This window comes from Hippocampus zosterae, chromosome 17 (genome assembly GCF_025434085.1).
Source record: "Hippocampus zosterae strain Florida chromosome 17, ASM2543408v3, whole genome shotgun sequence".
Classification (NCBI taxonomy): Eukaryota; Metazoa; Chordata; class Actinopteri; order Syngnathiformes; family Syngnathidae; genus Hippocampus; species Hippocampus zosterae.
This window is the reverse complement of record NC_067467.1, coordinates 4,674,672-4,702,659: the sequence shown is the minus strand read 5'-3', so window position 1 is coordinate 4,702,659 and position 27,988 is coordinate 4,674,672. Positions and strand designations below refer to the sequence as shown.

Sequence of the window (27,988 nt, the reverse complement as noted above, 5' to 3'; positions counted from 1 at the left end):
CGTGGTTTCCTCCGACCTCCACTTTGACGTGACTGAGAATTCACTAATTGAGTAGCCACGACGCATTTTAGTAACGTCATTTTGGAAACCGCGACTAATTTTCTCAACAACCAATCACTACTCAGTTCTTTAAATTGGCATAAAAATGGGAGGGCGTTAAATTGTTTATTTAGCTGCAGTGTCGACAAAGGATAGTCGACTCTCGTCCACTCTTGGACAAGGTTAACAAAAGTTTCTTTATGCAAAATTAATCCACTTTCTCGTGACTACATTAACTGGCACGGCGACCGTGATGCTAATAAAGAATAAGAAAAATAAAGATACACAACTGTGACGTTTTTTTTGGCACAGCCCACAAATTCCTGAAGGACCAACTACATCCTATCTCAAAATATCAGTTTTCTACTTAGGTATTAGCTTCACAAATGTGTATTTGCAACTGAGCGACAATATATGTATTTTATTGGAGGAACCCGAACTTGTACCTTCCCCCGGGAACTCAGTTTAACTGAAGATGAAAAGAACTGAAAAATATCAAATTAAGGGCAGCGCAGCCCTGCATAAAGAGTAATGACAATTGAAGACTGCATTTTAATGGATTGTGAAGCATCATCGTCCATCTGCCTACGTTGTGGAAGTTTAAAGGCAAATTATTATTATTCCTGTGCATATGATAATAAAACAATGTCACAAAATTTGCAATGTCTTTTTCTTTACTAACATTAACAGAAAGAGCCACTTGGGATACCTTTCAACAACAAAAATGCACATTTTGACATGTTGGGAACATTATAAAGATGATATTGGGGTCAGTTCCCTCAAAGACTGTAGGTGTCCTCGGGGAGCGCCACCAAGAACTCATCCAGGTCATCTGTAACAAAAAAGACAAGCAATGGTCATGTGCTGAAGATATATGAGCCCCGGTCACATGGAGATCCTACAAGCTGACAGAAAAAGTCAGCATGAGCAAGATGAAATAAATCATTAGAAAATAACAAATCTCTGTATAGCAGGCTCCTAAAATATAAATTCAGCTAAAAAGAAAATAAAAATACACAGTTTACAGACACCCCAAAATTTACATTTTTTTTAAATTTCAATGAGATACAACTAGAATAACATTATGATAAACACAACAACAACAACAAAAAAGAATTATTAGTTTTAATTAACAAAACAAGATGAACATTTCCACACTAATACACATAATATGGCAACAAGTGGCAGTATAACCGCAAGTGTAAAATTTAAAGGGGGCATCAAGTCAAAACCTTTCTTAACAATATGTTCAATGAGTCTCCCTTAGTCTAACTTAAACATGCGTTTGTGAAATACGAGTTAACCTGGCAAAACATAAAAATGGCTACATTTGAACTAAAATAGTACTGGTAATAGTCTTAAAATGGTTACACATTAACTGCAACACAGTTCTTCGGCATCCTGCAGAGTTTAGTGAACCCACCCGCATCCCAGCATGGAGTCTGCATGCTTCCATCTTTGCCTTCGGTCCTGTTATTACCATCATCGTCATCGTCAAACACCAGCTGCATGCAGGATGCAGGCTTGACGGCAGGTGACGGCAGTGTCGGCTCCTACGTGAAAGGATTTTTTTTTTTAATTCTCAGAGGGGAAGATGGCTTGCCGATTTAGATTTTGGTGGGTGTCGCCCACCAGAAGCAATGGTGGGAGCTGCCCCGACGTGTGGGAGACTCCATCTGGTGAATAGATCCTGAGGAGATTGTTGGGCGTCACGTTGAGGTAGTGGTTGCGATGGGAGGGGGAGAACACGCCCACCTAGAAGGAAACGCCACACTTGATATAAAATAAAAAAGATCCTAGTGACACATTTTTAAATCAAAAATGGTGTTTGCTCACTTGTTTGAGCAGCAGCACAGCGCCAACTTTGAGTTCCCCCAAGCGCTCCTCCAAGAGGCGCCGATGCACTGTGCCCTGAATCTCACCTTTCATCAACACAATAGACATGTAACCCACTGTGCAGGAGTAGGAGTACACCCATGCGTGTTCCTTACGTATAATATTGAGAAACTGTCCGCATACTTGCCTGTAGGATCTCTGAACACGGCCTTCGCATCGGTGTGTGTGTGGTTGATACTCTTGAGCATCACGGCCATGTTTGGCACTTTGTTTTTGTTCAGCTGCTTCAAAGCCGCCTGCCACGGCAATAAAACAAGACCCCCGCCCCGCCCTCTAAAAATGACACTTTTTTTTTTCAAAAGATGGAAGTGAAAAAAAGGCAGTGAAGCAAGAGACCTTGCGAAGCACCATGACCACGCTGAAAGAGCGCAGGAAGCACGCCGGGTTTCGCTCGTCCAATCCCATCTCAGCCTTCATCGCCGCCCAAGGGCCACCTAATTCCTCTTCCTCAGCCTGAGAGCTGGAAACCTGGACACAATCCATTCATTATCTACACTGCTTGTCCTCATAAAGGTGCCGGGTGAGCTTGCCCTGCTGACGTTGGAATGGTCATGGGCAAAAACATACAGTATATGTGACAATAGAATGGGTGCCAATCAATGAAAGGGCACGTATGACCACATGAGTAGCATGCGGGCCTGTTCTACAAATAGCTCACTTGTGATGGGACATAGTTATTTTCTATGAATGTTGTAGAAGTGATCATTTGGGACACAAACCAACCTTATTAGCCCTTTCAATCACGTGTATACTGTGCGGAATTACCTGGTTTGGAAGACGAGCCGCCACACCGTGGGCGGGAGTCTGGGGAACAGATACCACAATCTCATCCAGACTGTGACTGGGTGGCTGGGAAAAAAAAAGAACAAACTCACTAAATGTGGTCATTTGGACAGGAAAGCAATTGACAAGGGACGACATCAATATTAGAGATTGACCTGCTGTGGGAGGAGCCCCGCCGGGCCCGGGAAACGCCGCGTTCTAGGCGGTCGAGGCTCTGAGCGAGGCCTCTTCCGGGATACCTTATTGGATGCAGAGACCAACTGCACCAGGTGATTGGTCAGCAGCGGAGTGCTGAGGGGGTGTGGACGAATGGTGACAGAGGGGGAGGGCGATGTCGCAGGCGCAGGCGAAACAGTCTCAAAGAGTCCCGAGGGTGGGCGAGAGGGGACCGGTGTGTTCCATGCTGCCTGCTGGGGCTTGCCGAGAGTCTTGGAAAGAGGGTTGGGTACCGACCGGGAGGTGGTGACCGGGTGAAGGGCTGCCGAGGTTGGCATTCTTAGGGTTCCTCCAGCTGTGGGGTGGCACGGCGTTTTGGCCGTTACAGAGGCTCCCGCTAAACGTTCACACTCCTCTAAGTCTGCAAGGTCCAAGTCCCAATCGTCAAAGTCATCCTGGGTGGTGGCATTGGTGGTGGGCCTCTGCAGGGTCCCCAAGTGCCGTTCAGTGACAACACCCGTGGTAGGCGGAATGGAGTGAGCTAATCGCTCTCCATTCGGCTGGAGGAGGCTACTAAGGGAGCCTCTAGGGGCCGCAGGGGTGGCACCCAGCGGGCGTAATGCCACAATAGTGGTAGGGATGGAACTCTGCTGCGTGTTGCCTCTTTCCAAGGCCCACTCGCTGGACGGAAGGGAACAAGCTTGAGCGCCGGAGGAAAGCTTCCGCAAAGTCGGAGCAACAGTTTCCTGGTCCAGATGCTGGAATGGCACACCGACGGCAAGCCTATCCTGTGCCCCCACATGGGGCTCAGGGTGGTCCAGAGGCAGGGTTGGATCAGGCCTCAATGAATGAGCACCAGAGATTAGGTTAAGGAAAGCAGGCTTATTAACCTTATTAAAGGCAAGACGTGACGACTCCCCATTTGGCCGGAAGAAATTGGTGCCAGAAACTCTGGTGACATCCCGGATGGCAGGGGGCAGACACGGTGGCAAAGGGGTGGCGGGCCTCGGCTGGGGCTCAGGGAATTCTGGCAGAAGAGGGCAAGCCCGAGTGCCAGAGGAAACAGCAACTGTTTTAGAGGTCAAGGTGGGACGCAGGAAAGCTGACGTATGGAGGAGGGTGGTGCTGGAATCTTTTTTGGAGGCCACACAAGCGGCAGCTACGGGTTGGGAGGGCACAGTGGTGGGTGGTCCGACAGCCCAGTTTGTCCCCAGCAAGTCCTGAGCCATAAACAGTACTAGTGTCAACAACATTATCGAGTGATGAAGTCTGACAGAAATAGTAAACATACATTTTGATTGGGAAGTTTGGCAGTGAGTGAGTTAGAGGACTACTGCACTAAAAAATGTCATTTTAAGTAAAACTGTAGTATAAACCTGACACCAGCATATTTGTAAAATCATACTGTAGGTGATAAACGGACGTGGTTATGGTTGTGGTACTGTACATCTTTGTGACGTCACATCATATTGTTTTCCCCCAAAAAGTGATGGCATCAGGTGTGTTTCGCTACCTCGTCGTCAAAGTCGTCGCCAATGTTGAACAGACCACTCAGTTTGCAGCTCTGTAAAAATCGAAAGACGCCTTTCTGAAACCCGCTTTCACGTAAATACAAGATGACGATTTAGAGCGAAAAGGACGACATATTTACCACGTTACCGTGCAAGCTAACGTTCGCCCCGAAGGATCTTACCATTGCAAGCTCGAAATGTCTCGACGAGTTGTTACATGTAGCAAAGACGTTGAAGGCTATCCGGTGACAGATTTTTTAACGCTCTTTTCTAAAGCAAATTATCCAACTGGGGAACTAATCTTGCTGTAGTGGGTGAATTTGGAGAAACGGTGAGCCCGCGATTCACGTCAAACGTGATGACGTTGGCCGTATTCTGACAAAGAATGCGAACGTGTTTGATAGTTCCCCACCAATTTCCTCTTTTTTAAAAGTTCGTAAAAATACACCCAAAATATTTTTGAGTCATTTTATATCAGATACAGGCCTCATTATTATGTGTGAGGAGAAATAACATTGTATAATTACGACAAGAAAATGACTGCTGGGAACTCATCAACCCCCATCAAATGGGGCGAGACTATTAATTTCCCGTCCCCCGACAAAATCGGGAAAACTTAAGTCATTGAAAAACAAACCTCGATCGTATCAGTCTTTGGCGATAAAGCGAAATCAAGTAAATACAATAAGAAAATGACATGACAACGACCATCTCGCCAGATTACTTGCTGTACAACGGTACATTTTGACTGTGAGAGTAGAGCGAGATAGTTCCCGTCGATCCACGATTCAAAGTCGTTATACCTTTTGGCGAGTTATTTGGGGAAGTTTATGTTGTGAAATTCGAAAGTGTGCGTCACTTAGCATCTTCTTTTGGTTCTGAGTCGAATAACAAGGTAATCATTCCTGCCTAATTGCGAAAATGACGGAGACTCGTGAAGCCGAAGAATATACAAGGCGCGATGGTTCCCCGACCGTCTTACGTCAAAGTTGGTTTTAAAAAAAAGCTAGTTGTAACATTTTATTTTGTAAGAATCAAGGTTGGGCGTTATTGGTTGTCTTTCCCGAACGGTAAGGAACAATAACATGGTATTTACCCTCGTCTAATGTGTCAGAGACACACTTCGCCTCATTTGAGTTTCAGTAAGAATGCGGAAGTTAACAGCCATTGTTGCCATCCCTTCTGCTGCAGGCTTTATTGCCTTCCTTTGGCTTTATAGAGAAATAAGGGACGCAAAACAATAGATTATTAGATGTTGAAATAACACTATTCATTGTCATGTATTGGCTCTGTGGCGGTATCATGCGTTTACTCTCAATACTGCCACCTTTTGAGTATTTTGGAAATGCACAGGTATCAGTTTACCCACATTCGGGTATCTATTAATAACTGGTTATGAGTTTGTCTTTGGCAACCCTCTACACCGCGGAATAAGTGTCACTGCACGATTGAGGGTGAAAAGGGGGAACCTTTAATGAGAATTACTTACACTCTGTTTGCGACTACAGTTGTGGGTGAGTCAAAACTTTTGGCAAGCATTTCTGGACCTGCTGAAACAAATAACAGAACATGGATTATATCGCCTTTTATTTGTGTTCTCCAGGAAGCGTCATGTCCAAGGACACATTTCCATACACATCCACATCGCTGCGCTCCCTGAGGCTAGAGCAGGAGTTGCAGGACTGGGAGGAAGCGCGAAGGGCCCTAGCCCAGAGGCGAGCCCTGACCCGGGTCGCGCTGTCAAGGGCCCCCAGCAGGCCTCCGCCCGGGTCTCTGCGCCTCCAGGAGGTGCTCGCTGCCCCACCTCAGATCCGCTGCCGGGATGCCGCCATCCACAATACCTTCATGTGCGGTGACATGAAAGGTGTGTACGCCATCCTCAAGGACCCCGCCATGGTCGACGCCCTGATGGAGACTGTGCATGAGGAGATGGTGTGGGCCCCGGAGATGGGTATGTCCTTCAAGCTCAGGGGTGGAAAACTCATTTACTTTGTGGGCAACATGTGAAATTGTAACTGAAATCGACAAACAGTAGTACCTTCACTCACAAAGCTAAATGCCATAAATAGGCTCACAAAACAAATGTTCCTGTCAGGCATGTGGACCATGAGCTGCAAGGTGAAGCAGACGTCCGCCTTGCGCCTCGCATCTCGCCATGGGCACGCTGCGTGCGTGGAGGAGCTCTTGTTTCGCGGGGCCGAGGTGAACGCAGACCCGGGAGGCAGCACGGCCCTCCACGACGCCTGCGCGGGAGGACACGCCGCCTGTGTCAAACTGTTGCTCGCCCATGGAGCAGATGCGCAACTGCTGTCAGCTGATGGAAATGCACCTCTTCATCTGTGCACATTGCCACTCTCATTACAGTAGGCTTGGGACACCATTTTTTTGCTCTATGTTGTCTTTGATGTGTTCAAAAACACAGATGTTAGGTTGACTAAAACTAATGTTTACAGAATCACATTCGATTTGTCAAAGACTCCAAAGTATCTGATGCTTACAAAAATAGAACTTTGGGTCACTGATGACTCTAAATTGCCCTTCATGTTTAAAGATATGTACTTCAAGTTTTGCTCGACAAAAAACAAAACAAAAAAAATTGTTCGGTTCACTCAATACTACTTTGTCTTCGATATCTTTCAAGCAAAGTATGTGCAAAAGAGGTTTTTTACCGTGACATAAAAATCCGCCTGCAGGTGCGCTGAGTTGCTTCTGGACAGCGGCGCCGACGTGAATGTGAGGACAGCGGAGTCCAGGCTCACCCCGCTACATGTGGCTGCCTCGAGGGGCTTGGAGGCCCACGTGGAGCTGCTGCTCTCCGTAGGTGCCGATGTGTTGGCCACCAACCTTGAGGGCGAGACGGCCCTCAACGCCGCCTGCGCCAGGGCCGAAAAGCCATCGGAGGCAAGCCGCTACCAGGGCGTGGTGCGCAGGTTGCTGGATGCGGGTGCCGACCCGCGTACGGCGGGCAAGAAGCAACACACGCCGCTGCACAACGCTTGCGCCAACTGCTGCCCGGCTATCGTGGAACTACTGCTGCTCTACGGAGCGCAGGCGGATGTCAGAAACTGCGCGGGGTACACACCCTTGGAATGTCTGCTGCAGGTACAACAACAAAAAAGCAAAACATTAAGACAATGAAATAAAATGCTGATTGTCCTTCAAGGTGCTTGAGGACTACTTGAACCAGCAACCTGAATCAGTGGTACGGACTCTCCTGAACCATGGAGCCAAAACTGTCCCACCAAAGGTTTGGAAAAGTGACAGTGTAGAGCCTCAAAAAAACTTTTGAGTGAACTCCAAAGACAGTTTTGAGTTTTTAAATGAAGCTAAACATACATTTTTCTCGATCAAAGAAATTTTCTTCAAAGAATTTAAATGTTTTTCAACATCAAGTACAATTTAGTGTTTGACGATCCTGACATGTTAAATAGCAAAAGACAACTAATTCAACTAAAAAAAAACATTTCCATTTTTTGCTTTCCTCCATGGTTAACTCGAGGAGTTGATTAATGTTAAGGTTGGGTTGACCTTTTTTGTGCACAGATGTTGAGGCGGTGCGTCATCTCTCCCGCCACGTTGGAGGTGATCCTGAACTCGTACCCCATTGTTCCACCATGCGACTGGATTGACGACTGCCCTCTCACGCAGGGACACCTGGATTTCTTCAAACTAGTGCGCGAACGGAGCGGTCATCCTCGCTCACTGCAGCATCTCTGCCGCTGCGCGTTGCGTCGTCAGTTGGGGTCGTTCTGCCATTCACAAGTGAGTCGCCTGGATGTCCCCAGCTCAGTCAAGGATTACCTGCTGCTGCATAATGACGGCACGCTACACTAAATTTGGATTTTGACTTGTTTTCTTTGATTTTGTAAGCTTTTGTTAAATTGTTATCATTTTATATTTAAGCATTATATTATTTTATGTTAGTTACCTAAATTATTTTCTGTTTAATGCTGTTTGTTGGTGAATTTATGCTTTTCCCTTCAATACAAAAAATGGTGCGTGTTTGTAACCAGATATACAGTGTGGCAGAGCCCCATAAACCGTATCAGTGGTCCTGTTGGTGGTTCATGGAGATGATTTTTGGAACATTTTTTGTATGTACTCTACACAAAAGCTTTTTTCCCCTTTGTATTACATTTTTTTACCTTAAACCTGTTATTTTGTTTTTTGGACATTAAACTACACGAATGTAAAATAAATAAAGACTGACAGATGAAATAATTCAGATTGTGGAAGAACACGAGCACGGGGTCAGGTTGCTGACGTCCCTCCTCTCTTCCGCCTGAGTGCGTCTCCTGTTTTGAGGAAGTAGCCGCTTGCTAGCTACTAGCATCGAAGAAGTTCGTCGGCAAACATGTTCTCATTGCACGCCTGATCGGTAAGGAATAATCCCGTCATCCACAATGAAGTTAAACGACGCCAAGCGAGTTGTAACGGCGATTAAACGCGAAAAGGGAGCCAAGAGCTCTTCCTCTTTATTTAGCTTGAGTTAGCTCGTGAGGCTAACGCCGCCTCTTGTTGTCATGAATTGACACATTGACGGGAGTCACAACGTTACTCATTTGCTGGCTCACTAATCCGCGTTAAAACATTCAAGGTAAGTTTTTTTCCTTTTCATTATGATAATGACTTGACCTGTTAAGTATGCAGTGCATTAATTGTGACGTCAACATGTTGGCCGCTTATAACGTGAACGTACTTCCGGTTTAGATTTTTCCTCATTTCTGTCTTAACTCCTTATAATAAAAATGTTTTTGAAACAAAAAGTATATTGTGTCATGAAAGACGTGTGTGTGTATTTTACATTAATACACACACACACACATTTTGTAAGTATGACTCTTGTCATAACACATGGGGGAGTCCGACAATGACTTCAGCTTTGTTGCAAAACATCACAATGCTAAATTCTGGTTTTGAAAAGTGCATTTATTTGTGTCAAAAACACAATTTGTGCAGGTCAAGGGAATGGCAGTGTGTGCACTGACCATGCTGGACGGGATGGGTGGTGAGGCCACAGCGGCGGGTGGCGCCCTGCTGGTGGCCCTGGCGTTGGTGCTGGCCTGGCTCTCCACACACGTGGCAGAGCGCGGGGATCACATCCTGGGCACAATCCTGGCAGCAGGCGCCCACGCCTCACTCATCGGCGTGGGCGGGGACGCGGGCGGCGACGTCCAGGTTGATGCCCCTGAGCAGACTGGTGCCGCCCCTCCTTTGCCAGAGAACAAGCCAGATGACGGTGAGGCGGATGAGGGGTCTCTGCCCGAGGACACTGATCTTTTGCTGGACATTCAGAGCAAAGCACCCCCGGGGGACAGAATTCATGCTTCGGATGAGGAGGAAGACGAGGATTACGGCGAAGACGTAGAGAGAGAGCAGGGATGTAAAAAGGCGCTGTCAGCCGTGCCGTCCTTTTGTGTGCGACTCAAGTTTTTAAACGACACTGAAGAAGTGGCGGTCGTCAAGCCTCACCATACTGTGGACCAACTCAAAAGGTTCGGGCACACATTTTGGCACAAAAACTACATGTTGCCATCAGGAGGAAACCTTGAAAGTTCAAAATATGGTCAATGTCATATTTTTGTCAAAAATCACTTTGATCTGTCCCCATACCAGCCGTTATTTTTCCTCAGTATTAACCAATTTAAAGTGTTGAAAATAGAGTAGCTTGTGAATTGAACCCACCAAAATAAAGTTTAATGTGACATTTCCTCATGGTGTCACAAGATGACATAGTACTACTTTTAAAGTAGCCAGGGCTTTGGGCTGTCTAATAAGACTTTAAGGCCACTTCCACCCAGTTGCTTGGTACTAGAGGGCCACAAGGTGGCACTGCTTTTGCATTAGAAAGGGCTTTAGCGCCATCCTTCGGTGTTTCAGAAAGAGCACAAAAAAGCAAATAGGACAGGTTACAAAAAAGTTAGTCCAACACTTAAATGCTGTGTGTGTCTAATATATGTTCATATCGATGCTGAAATGTACCTTGTGAATTTATCCCTGTTCAGTAAGTACTTCTCTGGGCGTGAGCATCAGATCAAGCTGATCTATCAAGGCCAACTCCTGCAGGACTCCAAGAGGACTCTGCTGTCCCTGAACGTGACTCACAACAGCGTCATCCACTGCCACGTCTCGCAGGCCCCGCAAGACGGCGCCCCAGAAGCGGGGGCGGCGGGTTCCCCCCAGGGGGCGTCGGATGTCTCCGGGGGCCTGCGGGCGGCGGGTGTGGCCATCAGCACAGGCAGCCTGGTGGTGCCCGTGTTCGTGGTGATCCTGGCTGTAGTTTGGTACTTCCGCATCAACTACCGCCAGTTCTTCACCGCGCCCGCCACCATCTCCCTGGTGGGTGTCACCATCTTCTTCAGCTTCCTCATCTTTGGCATGCACAGCCGCTGAAGAAACTCATTAGCATGTGACTTATGTGACCTCCACCAAGGCCCTGAAACTCCCATATTTGGATCATCCACATGCTGAAAACCAAAGAAAAAAAAAAGCAAGCAGTCCACCCACCTGCGTTTGACACGCTTTTCTTTCCAGCTTCGCCTTTCTCTGCCATAAAACATCACTGGGACTCATTCGGAAACTTTTTGCTTCATCCTGCTAACATGCTAACAAATGGCAACAAAGACAAACCTCCTTAGAGGTGGTTAAATGGAGAGAAAGAAAAAAAAAACTGATCATACTTGAGCTTGATCACAAACTAAACTTTGTGATTAAGTTTTCTTTTTGGCTCTCCGATGTCTAAGGCTGTGTTTCCATGTCAATTATTCACGCTGAACATTATTTCTGTGGTGTGTAGAAATTAATTTAAAGGCGGAGATACTGTATTGCGATAGTAGACCAGGCCTGGTGTACAATATTGTGTATTTAGTGTAAATAAAATGAATGAATGAAACAAATGAATCTGGCACTTAGGAGAAAATAAAAATTGGAGTCTTTCTCCAATTAAATGCATTGAAAAAAAACCTTCCCACTTTTGTTTATTTACAAACATCAGTAACGCAGGACAGCGCTCGTAAATTTCTTTTTTTTTTTTACATTTCTTGATATTTAGAGCTCACATCACAAAAAGATCACTTTACAAAACTTCACAGGACTATAAAAATATACATAATTAGATTTCAAATATGTGAGCTTACTGTGTCCATCACCACCATTACAATTAAATGTGCAAATACAAGGTGTGTGTGCGTCTGTGTGTGTATAAAGCACGCCATGTATGATACCATGTCACGAGTGACCATTTCGATCCCTTACATGAAAGAATTAGGTCATCATGATCCTCACAAAACTCAAAACACATGTCACAAGTATACAAAAGTAGCATGTTTCCCCTAATAGTGGCCAGTGACAACATTGTGGAGCAATCACATCAGTCATTTGGGGAACAGCGTCTTCTGGAGGAAGGCCATTAACCTTTGGGGTATGCCTTGATTGGAACGAGGTGTATATATATTTTTTTTGATGTGGCAGCTGTTAAGAGAGATGCTTGTCTTTTTCGATTCGTCTTGGGGTGCACCGTTTAATCTTTTGGGATTCGGCGTCTATGTTATTGTTTGGAGGGAGGCTTTAGCTTTTTGGGGTACAGGGTCCAATTGAGGGAAGCGTCAATCTGTTCTATTTGGATTTGTCTTTGGGTTACGGGGTCTTGGGGTATGGCGCCAATCAGTAAGGCATGGGTTTGTCTTTTGGGGATATGTTGGGGTGCATTAATGTGTCTGTCTTTTGGGGTACGGTAGAATTGGAGCGAGGCATTAATGTGTTTTGGGCTATGGTGTTTACTGACAGGACAGATTGAGACAGACAGGCCACCATTTAAGAAAATACGGTATACACCAGTCGCACATCACCTGGAATACACACAGCAGTACAGAGCAGAGGAATGTATATGTGTGTGTGTGGTTGTTAGTGCACCTGACCACATCATCCCGACACTTTCTGTCAAGTTGGCGGAGAGACGAGGGGGTGGAGGGGTGTCCTATGGTGCTAGTTCAAGTCATCGAAGATGCTGGAAATAGAAGGAGCAGGAAGTTTGGGGCGCTTTTTCTTGGCAGGCAAGCCAACGTTACTCTGCGAGACGCCGCCATTGCTGCCACTTGTTAGACTTCCGCTTGTTCCTTCGCCGCTGACTCCTCCTCCTCCTCCTCCTACTGCCGTGCTGTTCAAAACCAGTGAGGTTCGCTTTTTCTTCTTGGGCCTGCGAGGGTCTGAATGGTTGGTGCCTGTGTGGAGAGATGGAAGGAATGTGGAAAAATGAGATCCAAAGCAATCGGTGGTGCTTTATATGAACATCCGAGCAGGACAAAGTACAATGGTGAATGGAGGACAAAGGGGAAACAAACTTGAAGAGTCCTACACATAAAATCTATAAAAATGGTGGACAGAAAGTTAAAGATCATTAAAAATGTCTGTTCACCGCCGCAAGTAGTCTAAACACGGCATTCTGATTGCTCCTACATTTGTGGAATATGAATTGAACGCTGAATTCAGTGTGAAGGTAATGACCAATCATGTTTTCTGGGTTGGGTCATGTGACATTCACAGATGAGCCATGATTGGTTGTCAACTGATCGGGTAACTGATGTCATTTCCAGTCAACGGCAAGTAGCAAAATGGCCGCCTTCGTAGATGGCGTATTTTGCCGCATAATTCATATTCTACAAACGCAATATTAATCAGAAAGCTTCGTTTAGACTAGTGGGGGTGCATAAAACAGTTGTGACTTGACTTTCCCTTTGAGTAAGTCAAATAAAAATGGAAAACTAACAGGAAATAAATACATATAAAATGTAATACCAAAGTGAACAATTGACTACATAAATAAAAATATAGAGAGTCGATAAAAATTAAAAATACTCTAAAAAGGCCTTAATCGCAACTTACTGGCTCTGGATGAGGCGGAGTCGGTGGGTGAAATCTCTGGCGAGTCTTCCCACTGCAGGCGGCTGATGAGACTCTGGGCCCCGCTGCCGTCCCCTTGAAGCTCAAACATGTCGCCCTCCACCGAGGCGTCGGCGTCAGGTAGGGACGACCTGGTGGCCACGCAAAGTTCACACCAGGTCACTTCCCGTGTGCGGACTCACCCGCAAACCAGCAATTCTGATGTTTGTAAAATTGTTTCATTTTTACGGTATCATATCCTTTCATTGATCAGAACTTTGGTGGCATTTTCTTGCTTCAGAGAAATCACATGGTTGTTAACATTGAGGCGGCCATTTTGAGTTAGGAAGGCCTTGCAAGAGCAATGATTGTACAGAACTAAAACACACACGTACACCCGTACATGCACTACTCCAACACACACACACACACACAAGTACACACAATGAAACCCCTCCAGTGGTCATTAACAAATCAAAGTGTCCTTAAAGCTGTTTTTAAAAAACTGTCAGAAGCATTCACCCATAAATCAAATACACATGGAAGAGGTGGGAGTGGGGGGCATTAAGGATGGGATTGAGGAAGGGGTTTTGGGGGTGGGGGGGACACACTCACGCGGACGGCCCCAGGAGGAACACCCTGACGCTCCTCCTCTGCTCGTCCGTGTGCTGGGGACACCGCTGAGACCTGGTGGGCGGGACACAAGGTGGCGTTACACATCCCTGACCGACTTGACGCACCAGCCTGGTTGCAGGGAGACCCGTTCGCCGTAATTTGCCGTCTTTGACACAGAGATGAGTGAAAAGTGGTAAGCAAAAAGTTGTGTTGATAAACTGTGCCTTCCAAACCGAACCCAGCTCATCATCTGGTCAAAATGACAGTATTAAAAAAAGAAGAAAAAATAAGGGATTTCTTTTGTTTTCAAAGTTATCACAGGATGCAGTGTCACTGTGTAAAAGCGGCTCTTCAGGCAGCCATTTTGCAGGGTCTCCGCATGAAAGTGACTGGTCACCTGCCAGAGGGCCTTGTGCGTGCAAGTCGATGGCTCGCCGGCCCTCCTGCCAACTTGTGTTCAACCTTCAGTCGGTCCCACCGTTTAAAGTAGACGAAGATGAAAATGAAAGTCATCATGCACTTTCACTTTCACCTCAGCGCGGTATCAAGTGGAAAGAGGGGGAAACCTCATAGGGTCAGACAGACATCATCACGTCACGGCAGCGTGCGTGTGTTCTGCGTGCCACATACCTTGTGCACATCTTCTTGGTGTGCTCAGAGATCACCCCACATTGCTGCACAAACACACACAACCCGAGCAAACCATCCATCACCGAGTATCATTTCCACCGACCGGTACTTTTGTATCGCGGTGGAATTTTCCACCTGAACAAGCAATCCTTTGTCAGGGGACACCTGGTGGAGGGCAAAGAAAGACAGTAACTACGGTATTCTCACCGTGGTCAGAAGCGATCTGACTTCCTCGGGGCCCAGAGTTTCGTAACTGATGCCAGCATTGTTGTAGTTGTTGTACTGAAACAAGGCCAAAGACACAAAAGGGAGCTTATCGTCTCTGACGCAGTCCCGTAAACTTTATAGTGAAGCCTGACTGATTGTGAATGGGGGTGGGGGGCGGAGTGGTCACCTTGAAAGCTTCGGAAGTGACGCTGCTGTTCAAGTCACCTGAAACACAAAGCAAGGCTCACATACTTCATCTCGAATATTCATTGTGTAAATAAAACTAAACGAAATATTTTCGCCAACTGCAAGCGAATCGTGGTGGTGACGTTTTTTTAATTTTTAAAAAAACTTGTTGATCGTCTCAAATATCCTGTTCTTGTAAAGCCTAATTCATTGATTGAAATAAAATTAAAAAAAGAATCATCCCTCACCATTTTTGTGCTTTAGAGATTTGGATCGCCGAGGTGAATTCTGATTCTGCACGGATGAAAAACCAGAGTTACATGAGAGCACATAACATAATGGTAGTCGAGAATGCAAAGAAATAAAAGTGAAACGACCTTGTCTGACTTTCTCTTCTTAGCTGCAATCAGAAGATAATAATCATTTAAAAAAATAATCCTAACAAAGTTTGCTACATTGGGAGTTTCTGTTTGTTTTTCAGATTGCTCACATTTCTTTTCCGCACCGTACGACCAGTCGTTGTCATTCAGGTCATCATTATCTTCTTGGTCGCTCTCTGACTTGCTCACATTGTTGTTGTTGCTGGCCAGTCTGTCATAAATATGAACAAAATAGAAAATAAAAATAATACAATATGATTTGGCGGCTCAATTTGCGTGGGGTTGACCTGCGGCTGGCGATCCGGCTGCTGTTGCGCCCCATGCCCAGGCACTTCTCCAAGTGCGGCGCAAAGCGGGACGCGGCGATCAACCGCTTGCAATTGGGACACTCGCACTCCTTGTTCTTCCACTGGTTGTACACCTGGCCAAAGATGTCCAGTCCTGGCTGGTCTACAATCTCTGCAGAGGAGAGAACCAAGACCTCCTGTTATGTGTGCCCCTTCGCTACCATTCGTTGTGTGTGTTGAGTTGCAACTCATCCTTGTTTTCATAACCGATTAATTTGTCGATTATTTTGTAGATCACTCGATGCATCGCATTTTTTAGAAAGAATGTTTTAATGTCTGTGCCTTTATTCAAAATATATATTGCTCACTGAACTAAATCTTAAAAATAAATATATACATAAATCAAATGGGCAAAGTTGTGATGTTACCAACCGAATTCCTTGGCGCTCTCCGGGTCGGTGTCGTCTAGGAAGAAGTAGCCATGCTTGACAGCGCGATGCACCTCAAAGCAAAGGCCCAGGCAGGCATCCTCCACCAGCTCAGAGTAGATATCGTGGACCAAAGCCTAACACACACACACAACTGTTAAGTTTCAAGAATGATAAATATATGTATATATACACACAATGTAATACTGCTTGTACCTCCAGCCTGGTGTTGTCTGGGCCTGAAAGGGCCATATCCTCCATTTTCATTTGAAAATCCCACTGATGAATCCCCTCGATGGCGTTGAAACAAAAGGGTCCTGTGTACCTAGCATGTTGGCAGCAGGCACAATAACTATATTATTCACATTTAAGCTAAAAAAAAGCATATTTATGGTAACAAATGTAAACACATAGCTCTCGCAGTAACTCCATATTTCTCACTGTCACCGTCAAGCCAGCATCTATAAAGTGACAGTGCCATACTGGCCCAGGGCCATCGAGCTAACATTAATGTCGGACGCTGAGCAACATTAATCAACACACTGATTACTTTAACAGGCACATGACTGCCATTTGACTCATTTTCTAGCTTTAAAACAACAACACATTTATAGTGAAAAAACTCAACACACATCTGTCAAATTAATTCCAAAACAATCACTTCAAACTCTAAAAATATGCTCGTAGTATGTAGATCACACAAGTCATTCTTACCTCCAAATGACTCACTTTAAAGCTTTTAAGTCGCTTTTCTCTCTTCATCCTGTCAATAAAAAAGAAAATAGAGTCCTAAAGAAAGGGTCATTATGTTTACTGGTAGGGTTGGACATACACTATGAAACAGTCACAACCCCCCCCCCCCCCAGTATGAGTATTTAAAAAGCGTGATATATAATACATCCTGATTTATATAGCGCTTTCACAAGAGCTGCAGCTGTTACAAAACTCTTTACAAAACAGTCAACATAAAATAAAATAACAAAAGAAGTATAAAATAATAAACACAACACATAACATAAAAACAGACAGTTGTGCAATCTTAACCAGTTTTCCCTCATAGACTTTGTTGTTTGAAGCAGTATAAAGATATTTAATAAAGATGGAATACAATGAAAATAAAATAATCACTATGGCAAAATGATGCAAAACACTCTCAATCGATCAAAAAAAAAGTTACGTTGAACCTGATACAGTACCTGTTGTCAGATTTTTTGAGGGGAAGAATATGGCTCTGAAGTTGAGTGAAGATTTGTTTACTTGGATTTTTGAGCCTCAATGTCAGTGAAACTAATCATCCAAGAGAAACCATATTGCGGGGAATGTTTGAGCTGACACCGTAGATAGAGGCAAAAGTAGCAGAAGTCTTATCTGAGCTCAACCACTCTTCAAGTTTGCTATTCCATTTCGACAAGTACCGAAGATAATTATACTCGAGCTACACCCCGGAGATTCCATATTTTGGGACAGTCATTTTGGCCGTCATTGCAATATACGTTTATTATTATGGATGTAAAAATAAACACCAAAGAACAGGTAACCGAATTGAAATAATTTTGTGCTACACTACAGTATTACGTGCGGGCTGTTTGTGTCTTTTGTGCCCTCATTGTTTTTCTTTTTCGATTAGGACGGGAAAGCATATACTGAACATTACCAATCACCAAAAGGTTGAATCGAGCATGAGCTACCTAGCTGGCTAGTGGCTAGCAACCGCCGAACCGTGAAGCGCGTGCCACAGAGAGGAACGGGGGTGCGCGCACATCATCATCATCATCAGCGGCAAGACCATCATCATCATCAGCACCATAAGATTTTGCTTTCCTTTTACCTCGTCGTCACGGAAGGGACCCGTTCCGCCTAGGCGAGAGGCGACTGGCATAACCCGCGTCAGTCAGCGCGAGTAATCTTTTTCGACGTCCATATTGGTCAAGTCTCGGGAATAAAATGTCAAAAGTGTATCTCTCTTTGGTGATATTGGTTGCTTTTCGTAGGTATTGACGAAACAAACAAACGATCGTCTTCTGCAGCTTGACAGTCAAAAGCGGCCATGCAGCAGCACTCCACCAATCACAGCGCGGGATAACACGGCACTTCCGTTTACGTCATTTAACGCTTATATTACGTAATGAAGATGGTGCAAACTACGGAAGCTCGACAAAGATAAACATTTTTTTTAACCATGTTCGGTGTTTTGTGAAAGTTTTTCATTCATCTCATTGGCAATGATACAAGTGTTGTATGCTTTTAAAATTATTATTCGCCAGATAAATAAAATTTATCCTTATGTATCAAGCGATCAACTTTATATTCAGAGCACTTGAAAACAACGCGGTGTCACAGCTGTAGTTTTTGTTAAAGTAATGTATGTATTGTTTAACCATTGCTGTAAGAACTGTACGTGGAATAACATTTATTCATACAGTAACAGACAATTGAAAGAATAAATTATTAACGTCGAGGCCATACATCGTGTTTACGTCAGTACTGTATCTTCAAGACAGGTGCAATTGATAGGAATGATAGTTCCTTGGGAGGATCCCAAAGAGCAGTCTTCTCAAAACATGATTGACGCTTACTCTCATTCGCAAAAGACAACCAAATGTTCAAGATTGTGTTTATTTGCCCAAATACTTGAACTACAAGGACATCATCATTAACACCCTCTGCTATAGAAAACATTTTTTGTCAAATGATCAGCAGTACAAATTTGTAAAGCTCCCCCCTCCCACCCCCTACCTTTAAACATCTCTCCCTCTCAAGGAAAACAAAACCAAGCAACGGACGGGAGAAAAGAAAACCACTCCATACAAAATTAAAACAGTATTTACAAGAATACAGTTTCCCCCCTCCTTTTAAACGTTGATTCAGTCACAACTAAGCGTCTCAAAACGATATATAACTGTCAGTTCTGGTGTGTGTGATCACCAAGCAAAAACGTCCAATATTAACATTCATGATGTAGTCTGTGTCGTCCACGATACTAAGTGCAGATTTGCGGGGAGATAACCAGCGTTAAACACCATTGTAATGAGCCAATTTAGAATATAGATATTTAAAATAATAAAACATGCATGTGGGGGAACAAGGTGAGCGTTGCACAACAAGCTGGTTTATTTGTTGTTTGGCCAGAAAATGAACATCAAACCTGAAATAAAACGTACAGTCCCGCTATATGTGTCTACTAAAAATACACCTGCCAATTCATTTCTTTTGTGTATTTGTGATACATTGAATGTATTATTTGCAAAGCAATGTAATATTAAGACAGTCTATTGTTTGTGTTGCGACTGTGGCACCCAATGGCGGCCAATCAACAAGTAGGAGGAAAGAAGGATATTTTTTTTTATAAAAGCGGGATCGAAAAAAGTATGTGCACTGCAGCATTTTAAACTACGTTCCAGCAATGACGACAACAACAACAAAACATTCATCATGGCTTCTTCTTCGTTGTTTTTTTTTTAATTTCTGAAAAAATACCACCTCTTTTAGAACTCAACAAGATAAAATCAAAAGCAGAGAAAAAGGAGAGAGGGGAAAAAGTATTAACAAGGAAACATTCTTAAGAGTGCAATTTTTCCAGTACAAACACCCTCGCATCCTGCCCGCCCCTCTCCCTGCTTTAAGTGTCCCACCCGGTCGTCGTGTTCTTTGGCTGCGAGAAGCCTGGCTCGTCCCTGCGGAACAATCAAATAAAATGGGAGACATTGTTTTAAAATGTAAAAATAAAAACAAATAATAATACAAAAAAAAAAATAAGTGTCAGTTCAGAACATCGCCAAACCAGTGGGATGCGGGTCTGACTAAAACTGGGTGAGGGACTGAAGGGAACCCAACAACAACAACAACAAAAAAGTGGGCGTGTGAAACGGAGGTGGCTTGGGTAGGGGTTGGCACAGTGGCAGTGCTCACTCCCTCCTGGATGAACCCCCGTGGCTCAGCTTGGTCTGTCCCGCCGTCACGGCGGTCCCGCCCCCGGTGCGCCCCTGGCGACAATGGCCGCCGCCGCCCTTCAGTCTGAGTCCGAGTCTGAGGAGCCGCCCGAGTTGGACTCGCTGCTGCTGTCTTCTGACTTGTTCTCCTTGTCATCCACCTCGTCGTCGTCATCCTCGTCGTCGTCGTCATCATCATCCTTCTTCAACACAAACGTGTAACAGCCAGATGTCACCATGGATGTTTGTCATTAATTTCAAATTGGATAAACCATTTGGAGTTATATATGTAGAGATTTTTTTTTGTAACTGAGGTGTGAGAACGAATCTCAATGAGAATTTACAGAATACCACACAATTTGCCATGTAGCGTGTGTCCCCCCCCCCCCGTATGATTGTCCCATTTTTGTCGCCTTATAAATCATTTATCACAACGCAACTTACGTCATCGTCATCATCGTCATCTTCACTGGAGGACGCCCCTTCAGAGGAAGCCTTGTCCTTTTCGTCATCGTCTTCATCTTCATCATCATCATCGTCGTCGTCGTCATCGTCGTCGTCGTTGTCCTCAGTGTCCTGTGGGGAAGCCATAGATGGTGGCTTACGACCACGGTGGAAATATGCTCCGAGTGCACACTAGTTCACTTCATCCATTTGTAACATGAACCCTTTTTCTTCAGTTATTATGTTTTGAAGATCGAGAGAAGCCAAAATCAAAATCACAATTCAATTTTGATTAAGCCCCACTGGAAAGGCATACAGGGAAAAGGGTAACTTTCGTCACAAAGTCTTTCAAATGTTTGGGGGGGGGGGCATTTTTGGTGGGTTGGCGCTCCAGATAAAGTTTGGAAAACTTACAGATTTCTTGGCCTTGGGCTTGGGGCCTCCTGGTTTTGCCGGGGCTTTCCTCTTCTGGAAGATCAAGAGGACACACATTTCAAGAAAAAGCCACAATAAAATAAAGCAGTTTCTCATTCCCTGTTGCGGCTGACGATTCCAGACTCACCTGTGAGTTGTACTCTTTGTAGGTGTTCCTCACTTGAGAAGATACGCTCTGCGAGAAGGGAAGACGCATATTAGAAGATTTAATTTTATTTATTTATTTTTTTGGGGGGGGGGTTCCTTTCAGCTGACACAGCATCCGATGGTAAAATGTTTGGAGAGCACTCACGGCGAGCCACTGCTCAAGCAGCACTTTATACTGCCTCTGCATCTCTTCGGCAATCTTTTTGTAGCGCTCCTTGTCCTTGAGAGGCAGCCTCTGCCAGCGGCTGCCAATCTCCGTCATCCTCTCCTTCATGGGCAGGTGGTTGAGCTCGCCATTGGACAGCATCTCCTGAGAGAACTTCTGGTACCCGTTTCTGAGACAAGACGGGATGTGAGCTCAAGCAAAGGCGGAAAAGGGCCCGCGACAAAACGGCAAATGCAACTCACGACGGCGGCTTCTTGGGCTCGCCCTCGAACTTCATCTTCTTTCCCGAGGCCACGGCGGTGGCGACGGGCGAACGCATCTCGCACAGGTCTCGCTGTGGATGACATTGAGAATGGCGGTTAGCCGCCATCGCGTCAGATGCTAGCTGCCAGGCTCGGGCCGGCGTGACGCTTTTCCACCTCATATCTTTTCTGGTCTTCTGCCGCCTTTTTGATCCACATAATCTTTTCCTTCTTTTCCATGGTGCTCCAAGTGGCCTCCATCGCCTTCTGTGCCTTGGGACGGTCGTTCTGCGGTGCACATAGCCTCAGTTAAATACGCAATAAGCACGGGACGTTTCATAAAATGAGGTCAATTGTATTATTGTGAATCCCTCAAGGCATGTCTCCAACTGCCCCTAAATGCTGACAGTTTGCCGCAAGAATTTGAGACGGTGCAAATCAGGATAATCAAGTTCTCTCTTTTTTGTAAAATGAAAGCTTAATAAAGAGCCGCCCGTTTGTAGATTGCTCACCTTAAATCTCGCCAGGTAGTCTCCGATGACGCTCTGCTGCCAGATGTCCTGCGCCGTCTTGGGTGGGTCGGGCAGACTGCGGTCCTCCTTTTTCTCCGACTCCGCCTTTAAGACCGCCTCCAGCCGTTTGTATTTCTCCTGCATAAAAAACAAGAACGTAGCTCAGGCCTACGCATTTAACCGCAATCCCTTTTCGTGGCCCTTTTGGCAAATCCTACCTTTTTCTTGTCCGGCAGCTCGTTCCACATGCGCGCAAGCATTCGCGTGAGCTCGCTTTCCGAGAGCTCCGGACGGTCCTGGTGCAGCTTGGGACGCTTCTCCTCGGAGAAGATGAACATGGCCGAGATGGGCCGCTTGGGTTTCTCCGGGTTGCCCTGGAAAATCGATCAAAAGGACAACATTAGAAAATGCGATTGCTATTCGAAAACATGTGGGGAGGATAATTTTTTTTTAAAGTCTCCACACTCTTGGCACCTTAGCTTTGGAGTTCTTTTTGGACGCAGGGCTGTTGGCCACGCTGCCTCTCTTGAAGCCCCCCTTATCCTCACCCAAGACCCTTTGCTGTTCCTCCGCAGACAAACTCTGAAGAGATGCGAAAACGACAGCACCGTTTTTAGTCATGAAAACCTTCCAATGTGTTTTCATAACGAAAGAAATGGCATGAAAGGAACTTACGCTGAGGAATCTGTTCATCTCAATTTCATACTCCTTCTTCCTCTACAGAGAGAGAGAAAAAAAGATACGCTCAAAGCAAATATGAAGAGAAGCGATCTTATCAGAGGCCACTCTTTTGCATCACCTGCTCACAACGTTTCTGGTAGGCGTCCTTCTCATTTTGCTTGAGCAGCTTCCAGCGCTGGCTGCACATGACCATGCGCTCAGTGCTGGGCACGTCCTTCATGCTGGACATGAGCTCGGCGCAAAACATGGAGTAACCGTTCCTGGAAGCAATGAAATGATGAGCACCCTAACCTCTTTCTCCGACGAAGGTATTGGGACGGAATGGGCAGCGGTGACTCACGGAGGGGGTTTGTCGGGCCGCCCGTCAGATTTGTCCTTCAGGTGCCTCTCGGCTTTGGTCAGCGTGGACCTGACGATGTCCCCCTGGGTTAGGTTCATCTCGGGGTGCTGCTGAATGTACTCGCGCATTGTCTCCTGAAAATATTAAAGCCACAATTTGGATTTGGGAAGCCAAATGATACAGTTTGGTCGAATTAAGCAGATCCCACTTTGCAGGCCAAAGTGGCTACTTTGAAACGAAAACCGCTCCATTAAATGCAACCAGGGAAGAAAATGACACAACTGAACCCAAAATGAGTACAAAATGCAAAGTCTTTTGCTTCTTTTATCAAGTCCGGGAATAACAAAAATGACACCGGCGAGCCTCCAACTTCCCCAAATTAAGACAAGCCGAGACACATCACTGTTATCCTGTGTTAGACAAAACGGCACATGACATTTTGCATCCTTCAATCCGTTTCCCCGCTCACCTCGTACTGCTTTTGCTGCTCGAGCGACTTGGCGATCCACTTAAGTCTCTTTTTGTCCGACAGCTGCGTCCACTGCTTGCTGAGGCAATCCTTGATGTCCTTTGTGGTAGCCTTGAGAAGAACAGCAGAGGTCACTGTGAGCTCAGATGAGAAGCAGTGAATGGGCAAAAAAAAAAAAAAAGATTTTAAATTACGTCTGGGTGGCCTTTGAGGAAGGCCTTCTTTTCATGGTTGTACCACAGCTGTTGGGGCGTTTTGGCCTTCTCTGGAACATTTGAGCCTTTCTTAGTCATGCTTTCCACAAGCTCCGGGTGATCCTCCCTGGAAAAAAGGTAAACGTCTTCAAAATGTTGTGTCCGAGTAGACGCAGCAAAATGCTCATCGATGACCTCACCTGAACCTCATCATGCTGTGCACAAATGTCTCTTTGTCCTTCAAAAAGTCGTCCACATATTTTTTCTACATTGTGAAAGAATCAAAACACGTTTAAAAGCTGGTTTTCTTTTCCATTTCAAAACTGAAACGTCTCCGACTGTAACCTTTTTTTTGTCCGGCAGCTCACGGTACTTCTTGGACAAGATCTTGGTCAGATCCAAGTTGCTCATTTCCGGATGCAACTTTGCATACTTGGCCCTCTTCTCCATGAAGAAGCGGAAATATGGCGTCAGGGGCTTTTTCGGGAAATCCGGATGTTTCTGTCAAAGCCATCGGAAAAGAGGTTCTTGAGTGGACTTGTGGTCACCACATTTGATGGAGTTTATTTAATGTTGGCAGATTGTTTTCTCCCGTATTTGTATGTATGTGACAAAACGAGAACAAAACCAGTCTGCTCCATAAACCGCTAACTTATGTGCATATTAATTAAAAATGAAAAAAAAAAACAGCCTTCTTAGCTCACCTTTAGTTTCTTGCCTTTATATGGGTTCTTGATATAATCTTGAGCATCAAAAATCAGCTCTGTGAGGGTCCGGAATTTACGGATCTGTTGTCAAGTCAGACAAAAACAAAATGAATCATGCAACTGTCCTTTTCCCCAAATAATGCATAAACCCCGGCGGGCTCACCTCTTTGGAGACCTCCTGCCACTTCAGCTTGCACATCTCGGCCGTGTAGGAGTTGAAGGCCACCTTCTGCCAGTCCAGGTGGGACTCAGACGTCTTGTACTTTGTCAGGTCCTTCGGTGGCAGTGCCAACTTCATGGACTCCAGCAACTGGAGCATGTCCTCCTGCGCCCACGCTACAGCACAACATTCAGTTGTAAGTCTAATCTAAATTATTTTAATCGAGTATAAAATTGACAACTTTAAATGAGATGAGAATTGAGCAGAGCACTTACATTGATGTTGGGATGTTGCTTCCATGTCTCCATTCATTTGTGTGTTATCCTAGATTTAGTCTGGGGAAATAATTCCAGTTATTGAAATAAACATGAATTTAAAGGAGTACACTCAAATCACCCTTCGCAATCTGCTGTCGATAAACCTGTTTATTTTATATGTGCTGCCACATACGCCATAATGATGGTAATCACTGAATTTAATTTTAAAAAAAACGTCCTGCGTGGGTAATAGGAAACTTTTTTTTATACTGGTTGTGAAGTGGTGCCACACAGAAACACGGTAGGATAATACAAAAGCCATTTGTTTCTCAAGTCACTGTTGTAAGTTGAGTTTGAAATAATTGTTTTGGGCTCCAAGTATGAAGTATATTTACGGTTCACACCATTAAAAATAGGCAAATCCTATATATTATAGGCGAAGCCTCCTTGGTTGCTAACCTTATCAAATGGAGAGGGTTCGCTGCATTTTAATGAGAAATCGCAAGCATTCAATGCTCGTTCGGCGACAACAAACGTGGGAATGTGAAGTGAATGGGCATTCCAACGGGTGAGTTGAATGGGAAATGCCCGTCGACATAATGGCTTATATTCATCACACCGCCCCTTAAACGTTTACGCTCAGCGTTGAGGGCGCGCGCGCGCATACACACACTCCCAATCTCAAATAACACAGCGGAGGGCTAACAAGTAGCAACGGCTTAGCTCCCATTCCCCGTCTAGCTACTTTTCACCCACACGGAATTTCGCCTTCTTTCCCCCTCCCTCCCTTTCAACGTTATCGCTGCACACAACGACCATTTTCTACGCCTGGGCCTGCTCGCTCGTGGAGGATTTTTGAGTGGGGGAGTCGAGGGGTTTGGGTGGATCCACAAAAGGAAGGAAGGAAGCTGGTGGACGGACAGGCAGCTGCAGGCGACCAGCTGACCACGGGGGATCTGCTTTTGCTGTCCGACCATCGGATCCACAATGGCGGCTATCACTGCGCCACGGGAGCCTCATCACCCATGGATCTAGCTCCGCAGCGCCAGACACTAATCTCGACCATAACACGGAAGAATGGCGACATGTTGTCGTTTACGGTTAACAAAATGTTTTTTTGTGGCATACGTGTTTGTGTGTGGTTTTATTCAATAATTGATAACGCAACTGCGATTTATTCTTCAGCGAGGCGTAACCGAGCGGCGCTTCCATGATGGCGGATGCTCGTTGTTCGTCGTGTCCTTGATGGCTCCGGCTAGCCTGTTAGCTCGTAAAGCACCAGCCGGGGGGCGAACCAGCGACGCCGAACATTTCGGTACCACCGGGCTACCGTTTCAAAAGAGCTGAACTCTTTTTACGTTACAACATCGTGCTGCATTAACTATACTAAAGAGCGGTTTTGTGGCCGTTTTCAAGACGATAGGACAGCATTGGACGCCGTTTTCGGGAGAATTGAATTTCATCCTAAAATTTACGAATGCCCACTGTAACGGTCGCTTTCCAAAATGCACATACCTCGAATACGTTTTAAAATGACGGGAATATAAAAAACGACAACGTACACGTTTTCACACATGGGTCGGCTATGAACGTTGTGGTGGTAGGGCTGGATGTGCCACAAAGACGGTGAACTGCAAAAAAAGTAAATAAGGGCTACTCTAAAACTGTGTTGTTGTTTTTTTTAATCCATGTAAATTTTCTTAACATATCGATTAACCATAGCTTTTGCTTTAACATATTGCACGTTTAAAGGGGGCTAAGGTAACGTCGAAGACCGGGAAGGTTCCGTGGCGCCACAAACAAGCTCCAACGACCGCCATGCTTCCGAGCAAACCTACCGTGACAAGGTCCAAATAGCGGTCGGTGAAAACAAGAAAAAACGGACAAGGCGTAAAACTCAACCGCGAAGTTCCCTTTTGTCGAGCCGAAAAGCGACGACGAGAAAGGCGGGTTCACCGAGGAGATCGGTAGTCCGGGGCTGGTCGGGGAGAGAGAAGGGGGAGAGAGAGGGCGGCGAGATATTAAACTAAGATCCCTGATGGCTAACCGTGAGGGGCGGCTTGCTCTTCTGCCAACTGCCGCATGGAGATCTCCGCGTGTAAAGTGCTGCGAGCTCCCACGAAATCAAAAATACATCAAGATCCACCGAGGAAATAGTCTTAACCACAACTAGATTGTCATTTGAACATATAGTTACCTCCAGGCCTCGTGTCCACAAGTCTCTCCCCCCAGCCGCAGAGGACAAGAAATACGGCTATGGCCGACCTCGTATGTCCCCCGAACCACCGCCGTTTGTCGAGTACAAAGGGGGACCGTCAACCGAGCCGCGTTTTTCACACGTATAAAATGCTACATTTGCGGTCAGATAAGCGAATTTAAGTCACTCGTTTGTGGCGCAATCGTATCGCGTTTCGAACCGAGCGGGGGGTGGCTCGGCTTGGGCTTACCTAGCTGCTTCTCGGCGTCGTTGTGGAGGAAGAAGGGGAGGGTTGAACGATCGCCAGTACTGCGCCGTCGGTCCTCGGCTCCAGTCCCCGCAGAGATGATTCTTCCCCCGCCTCCATCGCACTCGCCGTCTCCCTCCAGTCAACGCGAAGCAAGCTTCCCACTCCCCACCCAACCGTTGCACGACGCCGAGGCGTCTTCCATGTTGTCGGACCGACGCCACCGCCGTCGTTTCCGTCAGCCGCCATCGCATTTTTACATCTGAAGGGGGCGATCCGACCGACCCGGACCGAACACCGGCCATCATGTCCGCTCCGTTGCCCATGTTTGCAACACTTTGATGGGGCAAACCGAACGAGCTTCCAATACCGAAAGTTCGCATCATTTGACTAACCTCAAATCTCGAACCTGAGATGGTTAGACTTCTCATATATTGGTTTTGCGTCATTACTATCATTTTTGGGACGTCTACCCACTGGTGTGTTAGTATATGGGCCTAGGTGCCTTTATACGTTAAAGGGAATGCTCGTTTTCCAAATTGTGGATGGCTGTTTGACAGCTTCATATATTAGATCAGTATGTATTTTTTTTCGCTTTCCTTTTTCCAACTCCACCTTGTGTTTGTGGGCGGAACACCGGGCCGTCCAATCGCGGCAACCCGGTGAGGAAAACCAACAGTTCCCAGGCTTCTGGGCCGTGTTAAACAACGATGCGTTCGCTTGCTGTCGGGCATATTTACATTTCAAATGCTACAGGCGATGTTTTTTGTGTGCTTTTCCGATTAAAATACTTCTAAACAAAGCTTTTGAGATGTGCGCGTGACGTTTGATTCTTCCAATCGTCACATACAGTGTCATCTTTTCGT

The 27,988-nt window shown here is 45.7% G+C and overlaps 5 protein-coding genes and 1 long non-coding RNA gene across 24 annotated transcripts; 3 read left to right on the top strand and 3 right to left on the bottom strand.

Moving 5' to 3' along the window:
* Positions 1 to 146: 146 nt before the first annotated feature.
* hrob (homologous recombination factor with OB-fold) lies at positions 147 to 4,849 on the bottom strand. Its single transcript, XM_052049478.1, has 10 exons — positions 4,568 to 4,849; positions 4,388 to 4,438; positions 2,874 to 4,094; positions 2,701 to 2,784; positions 2,272 to 2,403; positions 2,063 to 2,171; positions 1,876 to 1,961; positions 1,672 to 1,794; positions 1,463 to 1,592; positions 147 to 871 (listed from the first exon to the last, which is right to left on the bottom strand). Exons 1-10 carry the CDS (start codon positions 4,568 to 4,570, stop codon positions 819 to 821), a joined length of 1,992 nt encoding a protein of 663 aa, XP_051905438.1. The 5' UTR covers positions 4,571 to 4,849; the 3' UTR covers positions 147 to 818.
* Positions 4,850 to 5,335: 486 nt separating this feature from the next.
* Positions 5,336 to 8,608, top strand: asb16 (ankyrin repeat and SOCS box containing 16). 4 transcript variants are annotated; one of them, XM_052049480.1, is made up of 6 exons: positions 5,336 to 5,455; positions 5,989 to 6,336; positions 6,481 to 6,748; positions 7,079 to 7,487; positions 7,549 to 7,587; positions 7,929 to 8,608. In XM_052049480.1, exons 1-6 carry the CDS (start codon positions 5,347 to 5,349, stop codon positions 8,217 to 8,219), a joined length of 1,464 nt encoding a protein of 487 aa, XP_051905440.1. In that variant the 5' UTR covers positions 5,336 to 5,346; the 3' UTR covers positions 8,220 to 8,608. The 4 variants fall into 4 exon arrangements, with proteins under 4 accessions (XP_051905440.1, XP_051905439.1, XP_051905442.1 ...); XM_052049479.1 differs by having other exon boundaries at positions 7,549 to 7,632; XM_052049481.1 differs by having other exon boundaries at positions 5,390 to 5,899; positions 7,549 to 7,632.
* Positions 8,609 to 8,617: 9 nt separating this feature from the next.
* On the top strand, positions 8,618 to 10,954 carry tmub2 (transmembrane and ubiquitin-like domain containing 2). 2 transcript variants are annotated; one of them, XM_052049491.1, is made up of 3 exons: positions 8,618 to 8,763; positions 9,345 to 9,880; positions 10,391 to 10,954. In XM_052049491.1, exons 2-3 carry the CDS (start codon positions 9,354 to 9,356, stop codon positions 10,776 to 10,778), a joined length of 915 nt encoding a protein of 304 aa, XP_051905451.1. In that variant the 5' UTR covers positions 8,618 to 8,763; positions 9,345 to 9,353; the 3' UTR covers positions 10,779 to 10,954. The 2 variants fall into 2 exon arrangements, with proteins under 2 accessions (XP_051905451.1, XP_051905450.1); XM_052049490.1 differs by having other exon boundaries at positions 8,669 to 8,982.
* Positions 10,955 to 11,345: 391 nt separating this feature from the next.
* Positions 11,346 to 18,077, bottom strand: atxn7l3a (ataxin 7 like 3a). 7 transcript variants are annotated; one of them, XM_052049485.1, is made up of 14 exons: positions 17,824 to 18,077; positions 16,725 to 16,784; positions 16,212 to 16,320; positions 16,000 to 16,132; positions 15,568 to 15,739; positions 15,391 to 15,491; positions 15,278 to 15,300; positions 15,149 to 15,194; positions 14,902 to 14,939; positions 14,715 to 14,789; positions 14,508 to 14,551; positions 13,878 to 13,949; positions 13,266 to 13,414; positions 11,346 to 12,604 (listed from the first exon to the last, which is right to left on the bottom strand). In XM_052049485.1, the coding sequence occupies exons 3-14, from the start codon at positions 16,260 to 16,262 to the stop codon at positions 12,369 to 12,371; spliced, it is 1,140 nt and encodes a 379-aa protein (XP_051905445.1). In that variant the 5' UTR covers positions 16,263 to 16,320; positions 16,725 to 16,784; positions 17,824 to 18,077; the 3' UTR covers positions 11,346 to 12,368. The 7 variants fall into 7 exon arrangements, 6 of the variants coding, with proteins under 6 accessions (XP_051905445.1, XP_051905446.1, XP_051905443.1 ...); XM_052049486.1 differs by having other exon boundaries at positions 16,710 to 16,758; XM_052049483.1 differs by having other exon boundaries at positions 16,725 to 16,758.
* LOC127590071 (uncharacterized) lies at positions 17,380 to 19,169 on the top strand. Of its 2 annotated transcripts, none has more exons than XR_007959546.1 (2): positions 17,380 to 17,528; positions 17,663 to 19,169. It is a non-coding gene; the product is annotated as an uncharacterized LOC127590071 (long non-coding RNA). The 2 variants fall into 2 exon arrangements; XR_007959547.1 differs by having other exon boundaries at positions 17,427 to 17,528; positions 17,623 to 19,169.
* A 273-nt stretch (positions 19,170 to 19,442) lies between these two features.
* ubtf (upstream binding transcription factor) lies at positions 19,443 to 27,761 on the bottom strand. 8 transcript variants are annotated; one of them, XM_052049473.1, is made up of 22 exons: positions 27,126 to 27,761; positions 26,194 to 26,309; positions 24,697 to 24,756; positions 24,425 to 24,597; positions 24,259 to 24,342; positions 23,900 to 24,055; positions 23,755 to 23,819; positions 23,555 to 23,681; positions 23,361 to 23,471; positions 22,892 to 23,025; positions 22,670 to 22,811; positions 22,546 to 22,587; positions 22,345 to 22,452; positions 22,089 to 22,244; positions 21,871 to 22,008; positions 21,536 to 21,646; positions 21,359 to 21,450; positions 21,096 to 21,285; positions 20,931 to 20,978; positions 20,783 to 20,836; positions 20,357 to 20,500; positions 19,443 to 20,127 (listed from the first exon to the last, which is right to left on the bottom strand). In XM_052049473.1, exons 3-22 carry the CDS (start codon positions 24,731 to 24,733, stop codon positions 20,005 to 20,007), a joined length of 2,235 nt encoding a protein of 744 aa, XP_051905433.1. In that variant the 5' UTR covers positions 24,734 to 24,756; positions 26,194 to 26,309; positions 27,126 to 27,761; the 3' UTR covers positions 19,443 to 20,004. The 8 variants fall into 8 exon arrangements, with proteins under 8 accessions (XP_051905433.1, XP_051905432.1, XP_051905430.1 ...); XM_052049472.1 differs by lacking the exon at positions 27,126 to 27,761 and adding an exon at positions 26,517 to 26,862; XM_052049470.1 differs by lacking the exon at positions 26,194 to 26,309.
* Positions 27,762 to 27,988: the final 227 nt, after the last annotated feature.

Excerpts from the sequence above, each read along its gene's own strand:
- ubtf (XM_052049473.1), bottom strand. The coding sequence starts at position 24,733 with ATGAATGGAGACATGGAAGCAACATCCCAACATCAAT. Across the intron at positions 24,343-24,424 it reads GGCAGGAGGTCTCCAAAGAG|ATCCGTAAATTCCGGACCCT; the intron begins GTGAGCCCGCCG and ends ACTTGACAACAG. Across the intron at positions 20,128-20,356 it reads ACGATGACGTAAGTTGCGTT|AAGGATGATGATGACGACGA; the intron begins GTGATAAATGAT and ends TTTGTGTTGAAG.
- hrob (XM_052049478.1), bottom strand. Across the intron at positions 2,404-2,700 it reads CGGCTCGTCTTCCAAACCAG|GTTTCCAGCTCTCAGGCTGA; the intron begins GTAATTCCGCAC and ends GATTGTGTCCAG. Across the intron at positions 872-1,462 it reads GACTCCATGCTGGGATGCGG|ATGACCTGGATGAGTTCTTG; the intron begins GTGGGTTCACTA and ends TTTTTGTTACAG.
- asb16 (XM_052049479.1), top strand. The coding sequence starts at position 5,347 with ATGGTTCCCCGACCGTCTTACGTCAAAGTTGGTTTTAAAAAAAAGCTA. Across the intron at positions 6,337-6,480 it reads GGTGTGGGCCCCGGAGATGG|GCATGTGGACCATGAGCTGC; the intron begins GTATGTCCTTCA and ends TGTTCCTGTCAG. Across the intron at positions 7,633-7,928 it reads CCAAAACTGTCCCACCAAAG|ATGTTGAGGCGGTGCGTCAT; the intron begins GTTTGGAAAAGT and ends TTTTGTGCACAG.
- tmub2 (XM_052049491.1), top strand. The coding sequence starts at position 9,354 with ATGGCAGTGTGTGCACTGACCATGCTGGACGGGATGGGTGGTGAGGCC. Across the intron at positions 9,881-10,390 it reads ACTGTGGACCAACTCAAAAG|TAAGTACTTCTCTGGGCGTG; the intron begins GTTCGGGCACAC and ends ATCCCTGTTCAG.
- atxn7l3a (XM_052049485.1), bottom strand. The coding sequence starts at position 16,262 with ATGAAAATGGAGGATATGGCCCTTTCAGGCCCAGACAACACCAGGCTG. Across the intron at positions 15,740-15,999 it reads GGAGAGCGCCAAGGAATTCG|AGATTGTAGACCAGCCAGGA; the intron begins GTTGGTAACATC and ends TCTCCTCTGCAG. Across the intron at positions 15,301-15,390 it reads GTACGGTGCGGAAAAGAAAT|CTAAGAAGAGAAAGTCAGAC; the intron begins GTGAGCAATCTG and ends TTCTGATTGCAG.